Source organism: Nanorana parkeri, unplaced genomic scaffold (genome assembly GCF_000935625.1).
Source record: "Nanorana parkeri isolate BGI_ZX_2015 unplaced genomic scaffold, ASM93562v1 scaffold2859, whole genome shotgun sequence".
NCBI classification, from domain to species: Eukaryota; Metazoa; Chordata; class Amphibia; order Anura; family Dicroglossidae; genus Nanorana; species Nanorana parkeri.
The window spans coordinates 38,941-45,912 of NW_017309127.1; the positions used below are offsets into that span (position 1 = coordinate 38,941).

A 6,972-nucleotide genomic window follows, 5' to 3' on the forward strand; every position below is an offset into this window, starting at 1 on the left:
GAGGCCCCCCCGAGCGGCCGGCAGTGTCATCTGTGATGTCTCATTGATCTTATCATGAAGTCTGTATGAAGGACGGGGAACAGGAAACTGTCAGCATAGTCGGTACAATATGAGGAGCAGTGCTGGGGGAGAAAGTTCTAGACGTTCAAATAATAATAACAATTAGAGTTATATTTTATATTATGATACAACGATGATTGATCTCCACACACTTATTCTTTAACCCCAACAGGGCCGTAGCAAGGGCGAGGCATCTGAGGCATTTGCCTCAGGTGTGGGGGGAGGGGGGCGCAGCCAGGGCTCAGCGCAGCAGGGATCCGAGGAGAAGTGAAGCGCTGAAGCCGGTGGTGGGGGGGGGAGATTTAGGACTCTGTGTCCTCAATTTCTTTATCTATTTTAAAATGGAAATATCAGGGGGCCGTTTAGACTCCTGATATTTCCCTGAAGGCCCCGACAGTAAAACAAAATTAATAACAAAAATTTAAAACATCCTGGAGGCGGGGCGCATGACATCACATGCCTGTTGGGGGGGGGGGACTTTTTTTTTGTCTTGCCTTTGGCGCAAAAGGAGCTGGCTACGGCTCTGATCCCCAATACAAACTTCTGTAAACTCTAGATTTATTAAACTTGTAGTACTACAAAGCTCAGCCCTCCTATAAGGTTTATCAGAGGGGACACTCTGGGATCGGTGACTACTTTAGACATACCAGGGGTCATATCAGTCTGTAGAGAATCCATAGTCCCATCGCACTCCTGACTGCAAAAACCCTTTACAAGAAGCGGGATGCTGCGGTAATCGACGGATGGCAGCCGTCACAAATATGAGCAAAAGCAGAGACACCGGCACTCCAGGTGAGGAACAACAAACGTCTATTTATTGACGCGCAGCATAACAAGTATTGCAACAAAATTTTCGGGGTCACACAGGATCCCCTTCCTCAGGCAAATGCATACAATGTAAGTACATAAAGACAGTTTTTCTGCTTGGTCTGGTGCTATATATCAACTGTCTTTATGTACTTACATTGTATGCTTTTGCCTGAGGAAGGGGATCCTGTGTGACCCCGAAACGTTCGTTGCAATACTTGTTATGCTGCGCGTCAATAAATAGACGTTTGTTGTTCCTCACCTGGAGTGCCGGTGTCTCTGCTTTTGCTCATATCAGTCTGTAGGAGACGTTCAGAGGACAATATATCTACACTGAGAAGACAGATAAGAAAATCCATCTTCCTGCACAGAGGAGGAGAGGTGACTAGACCATCCTGAGCTCTGACTGCAGCCCTTCTATACTGGAAACCTCACAATTTAGCTTTCCTAATCAGTCACCTTAATAGGGCCCCCTCCTACCCCGGGCCCCAGAGCAGTCACATGAGCTGCTATGGCTATTGTTACACCACTGACTACAAGGAGGGGGAAGAAAAGTACTGAGGACTGGAGGGGGATCCTCATACACTACAAGGAGGAGACAGGTAAGTACTGAGGACTGGAGGGGGATCCTCATACACTACAAGGAGGAGGCAGGTAAGTACCGAGGACTGGAGGGGGATCCTCATACATTACAAGGAGGAGACAGGTAAGTACTGAGGACCGGAGGGGGATCCTTATACACTACAAGGAGGGGGAAGAAAAGTACAGAGGAGTGGAGGGAGATCCTCATACACTACAAGGAGGAGACAGGTAAGTACTGAGGGTTGGAGGGGGATCCTCATACACTACAAGGAGGAGACAGGTAAGTACTGAGGGTTGGAGGGGGATCCTCATACACTACAAGGAGGAGACAGGTAAGTACTGAGGGTTGGAGGGGGATCCTCATACACTACAAGGAGGAGACAGGTAAGTACTGAGGGTTGGAGGGGGATCCTCATACACTACAAGGAGGAGACAGGTAAGTACTGAGGGTTGGAGGGGGATCCTCATACACTACAAGGAGGAGACAGGTAAGTACTGAGGGTTGGAGGGGGATCCTCATACACTACAAGGAGGAGACAGGTAAGTACTGAGGGTTGGAGGGGGATCCTCATACACTACAAGGAGGAGACAGGTAAGTACTGAGGGTTGGAGGGGGATCCTCATACACTACAAGGAGGAGACAGGTAAGTACTGAGGGTTGGAGGGGGATCCTCATACACTACAAGGAGGAGACAGGTAAGTACTGAGGGTTGGAGGGGGATCCTCATACACTACAAGGAGGAGACAGGTAAGTACTGAGGGTTGGAGGGGGATCCTCATACACTACAAGGAGGAGACAGGTAAGTACTGAGGGTTGGAGGGGGATCCTCATACACTACAAGGAGGAGACAGGTAAGTACTGAGGGTTGGAGGGGGATCCTCATACACTACAAGGAGGAGACAGGTAAGTACTGAGGGTTGGAGGGGGATCCTCATACACTACAAGGAGGAGACAGGTAAGTACTGAGGGTTGGAGGGGGATCCTCATACACTACAAGGAGGAGACAGGTAAGTACTGAGGGTTGGAGGGGGATCCTCATACACTACAAGGAGGAGACAGGTAAGTACTGAGGGTTGGAGGGGGATCCTCATACACTACAAGGAGGAGACAGGTAAGTACTGAGGGTTGGAGGGGGATCCTCATACACTACAAGGAGGAGACAGGTAAGTACTGAGGGTTGGAGGGGGATCCTCATACACTACAAGGAGGAGACAGGTAAGTACTGAGGGTTGGAGGGGGATCCTCATACACTACAAGGAGGAGACAGGTAAGTACTGAGGGTTGGAGGGGGATCCTCATACACTACAAGGAGGAGACAGGTAAGTACTGAGGGTTGGAGGGGGATCCTCATACACTACAAGGAGGAGACAGGTAAGTACTGAGGGTTGGAGGGGGATCCTCATACACTACAAGGAGGAGACAGGTAAGTACTGAGGGTTGGAGGGGGATCCTCATACACTACAAGGAGGAGACAGGTAAGTACTGAGGGTTGGAGGGGGATCCTCATACACTACAAGGAGGAGACAGGTAAGTACTGAGGGTTGGAGGGGGATCCTCATACACTACAAGGAGGAGACAGGTAAGTACTGAGGGTTGGAGGGGGATCCTCATACACTACAAGGAGGAGACAGGTAAGTACTGAGGGTTGGAGGGGGATCCTCATACACTACAAGGAGGAGACAGGTAAGTACTGAGGGTTGGAGGGGGATCCTCATACACTACAAGGAGGAGACAGGTAAGTACTGAGGGTTGGAGGGGGATCCTCATACACTACAAGGAGGAGACAGGTAAGTACTGAGGGTTGGAGGGGGATCCTCATACACTACAAGGAGGAGACAGGTAAGTACTGAGGGTTGGAGGGGGATCCTCATACACTACAAGGAGGAGACAGGTAAGTACTGAGGGTTGGAGGGGGATCCTCATACACTACAAGGAGGAGACAGGTAAGTACTGAGGGTTGGAGGGGGATCCTCATACACTACAAGGAGGAGACAGGTAAGTACTGAGGGTTGGAGGGGGATCCTCATACACTACAAGGAGGAGACAGGTAAGTACTGAGGGTTGGAGGGGGATCCTCATACACTACAAGGAGGAGACAGGTAAGTACTGAGGGTTGGAGGGGGATCCTCATACACTACAAGGAGGAGACAGGTAAGTACTGAGGGTTGGAGGGGGATCCTCATACACTACAAGGAGGAGACAGGTAAGTACTGAGGGTTGGAGGGGGATCCTCATACACTACAAGGAGGAGACAGGTAAGTACTGAGGGTTGGAGGGGGATCCTCATACACTACAAGGAGGAGACAGGTAAGTACTGAGGGTTGGAGGGGGATCCTCATACACTACAAGGAGGAGACAGGTAAGTACTGAGGGTTGGAGGGGGATCCTCATACACTACAAGGAGGAGACAGGTAAGTACTGAGGGTTGGAGGGGGATCCTCATACACTACAAGGAGGAGACAGGTAAGTACTGAGGGTTGGAGGGGGATCCTCATACACTACAAGGAGGAGACAGGTAAGTACTGAGGGTTGGAGGGGGATCCTCATACACTACAAGGAGGAGACAGGTAAGTACTGAGGGTTGGAGGGGGATCCTCATACACTACAAGGAGGAGACAGGTAAGTACTGAGGGTTGGAGGGGGATCCTCATACACTACAAGGAGGAGACAGGTAAGTACTGAGGGTTGGAGGGGGATCCTCATACACTACAAGGAGGAGACAGGTAAGTACTGAGGGTTGGAGGGGGATCCTCATACACTACAAGGAGGAGGCAGGTAAGTACTCAGGGTTGGAGGGGGATCCAAATGAGGGGCAGTTGGGAGGTCTGCACATTCCTGTCACCCTTCTTCTTCCATTACAGCTCGGGACGGGGTGCTGCAGAAAGACGTCCATGAGCTGAAATTACCGGGAGGGAAGAAGATGAGGCTGGACGTTCGGTCAGCCGGGGCAGACGGTGGCGGGAGGTCTGAGAGACCACCAGAGGTAAGTGTCACTCGGACTGCGCTGGGTCATCACAGAGAAGAATACTTTATTACATTGTAGTTTACCAGTCCTTAGATGTGGTGGCTCCATTCAGGGCCAGGCCAAGGGGGAGGCGGAAGAGATGGCCTATAGCAGGATTCGGTAGAAAAAGGCATTTTATTATTTTTTTGTCCTTATCGTAATAAAAAAAGAGGTGTCATATGTACAGAACCTACGAGTCGTTATACCCGAAATAAGACACTAGGTCTTATTTTCGGTGGATGTCTTACCTGGCTGGGGGATGACTGGAGGAGGTCCCGGAAGGCGGCGTGCTGTTGCCGGTCCCGGTGACATGTCGCTTCCATCGTGCGTGCGGGCGTGTGGGCGTGAGCTGCGGCCGGCGGGCGTGTGGGCAGGAGCTGCGGCTGGCGTGTGGGCGGGCGTGTGGGCGGGGCGGGAGCTGCAATATAAGACCTACCACCGAACTAGGTCTTATTTTCGGGTAGGTCTTATATTACAGAAATCCCTGAAGATAGCGCTAGGTCTTACTTTCGGGGAAACACAGTATATTGGTGTAGTCCATGGGTAGCCAAACTGCGGCCCTCCAGCTGTGGTGGAACTACGAATCCCATGAGGCTTTGCAAGATTCTCACAGCCACAGACATGACTCCTGGAGAGAGATGCTTCATGGGATTTGTTGTTTCACCCGCAGCTGGAGGGCCGGAGTTTGGCCATCCCTGTCTAAGTCGCTTTCAGTAAACATAATTATGAAGATCCAATCGGGTCACTGTGTGCGTGTGGCTGGAAGTCAGGAACCCGAGGACTAACCCACCACCATCTGCAATGTCGGTTTGTCTGCTATTTGGAGAGAGCAATGACATTGGTTTTGTGTTTATAGGTGGTGGGTAATGGTGTGCGGGGGCTGGGTGCAAACCCCGATTCACCAGAGTTCGCCTCAAGCTCATGCAAAACTGTGACAGACACCCCGCTCCTGGGGTAATCAGTTGTGGCAGGGGAAGCCACATGTAGTTGCATGGCAGGAAATGCGCCTCCCCAGGACTGATTGGCCCGGGAGGGGGTAGTGTCAGTCACAGTTGTGCATGGGCGTAGCACCCAGCCCCCCCATTACTAGGGGTTGATCACTAGCTTGATGGAAATAATCCAATTTATGCCTAATGATGTTTCAGTCTTATTTCCATGACCTGGCCTACGGACCGGGACCCGACATGGTCTACGAACCGGGACCCGACATGGCCCCCCCCTAAGGGGCGGCCTCCGGGCGCCCATCAGGTGGGCTCTGTTTGGGTTGCTTTGTAAAAAGGCTTGGATGAGTCGTGGAGCGTGGATCGCCAATATGGGTTCCCAGGAGTTTTCTTCCATACCGTAGCCCTTCCATTTGATGAGGTACTGACCAGTGCCCCCACGCCTGCGAAAGTCCAGAATCGCTTCCACCTCGTATTCCTCCTCTCCGTCGATGAGCACAGGATTCGGAATGTCTGATGAGCGATCTGAAAAAACGTCCGGCTGGACTGGCTTCAATAAAGAGGTGTGAAAGACAGGGTGGATCCGATAGGCTGGCGGGAGGGTCAGGCGATAGGATGCCGGGTTAATTTGGCGTTCCACCGGAAAAGGCCCGATATACCGGGGTCCCAATTTTCTGGAAGGGCAGGCCAGTTTGAGGTTCCGAGTAGACAGCCACACCAGATCTCCAGGTTGTAATGCTAAATCCCCCCTGCGGGAACGGTCATACGCGCCCTTGGCCGCAACCTGGGCCTTAGAAATAGCCCGTTGGAGCAGGATGGTATTGGAGTGGAGGAAGTCCACTGTCTTTTGGGCAGCTGGGACTGCCGAATCCAGTCTCCGGGTGGGTAAACAGGCTGGGTGGAAGCCGTAGTTGGAAAAGAAAGGTGACTGGCCCGTGGTAGAATGTCTGGCATTATTGTACGCAAACTCTGCTAATGGAAGCAAGGACACCCAGTTGTCCTGGGAGAAGGTGGAAAAGCAACGGATGTATTGCTCCAAAGTTTGGTTGGTCCGTTCTGTCTGACCATTGGTTTGAGGATGGTAAGCTGATGAGAAACTCAGATGGATACCCAAAGCCGTACACAGAGCCTTCCAGAACTTAGAGGTGAATTGCACCCCTCTGTCAGAGACCACGTCGGTGGGGACCCCATGAAGACGCACAACCTCCCGGATGAATGTGCGGGCTAGGATCTCGGCCGTGGGAACCTTCTGTAAAGGAATGAAGTGGGCCATCTTGGATAGGCGGTCAATCACCACGAAAATGGCCGTGCAATTCTCGGACGGAGGAAGATCCACGATGAAATCCATGGAGATGGCAGTCCAAAGACGGGACGGAATCGGGAGTGGCCGTAGTAGGCCCCAGGCCGGGGAAGACCGTCCCTTGTTGCGGGCACAGTGAGGGCAGGCCGCCACGTATTGTAGGCAGTCCGTTGCCAGGGAAGGCCACCAAAACGTCCGTCGTACCAGATCTGTGGTTTTCCGGGCTCCAAAATGACCAGCCAGTGGTGCATCGTGGCAGTGCCCCAGGACCGCTGTG

The 6,972-nt window shown here is 52.1% G+C and overlaps 1 protein-coding gene across 1 annotated transcript in view; it reads left to right on the plus strand.

Moving 5' to 3' along the window:
• The window catches only part of LOC108802430 (poly [ADP-ribose] polymerase 14-like), a 37,273-nt gene that overhangs the window by 675 nt on the left and 29,626 nt on the right, over positions 1-6,972 (plus strand). The window contains exons 2-4 of the mRNA XM_018574286.1: positions 4,312-4,433; positions 5,311-5,408; positions 6,624-6,830. Coding sequence (XP_018429788.1) covers positions 4,312-4,433; positions 5,311-5,408; positions 6,624-6,830 — 427 coding nt within the window. The remainder of the gene's footprint in view (positions 1-4,311; positions 4,434-5,310; positions 5,409-6,623; positions 6,831-6,972) is intronic.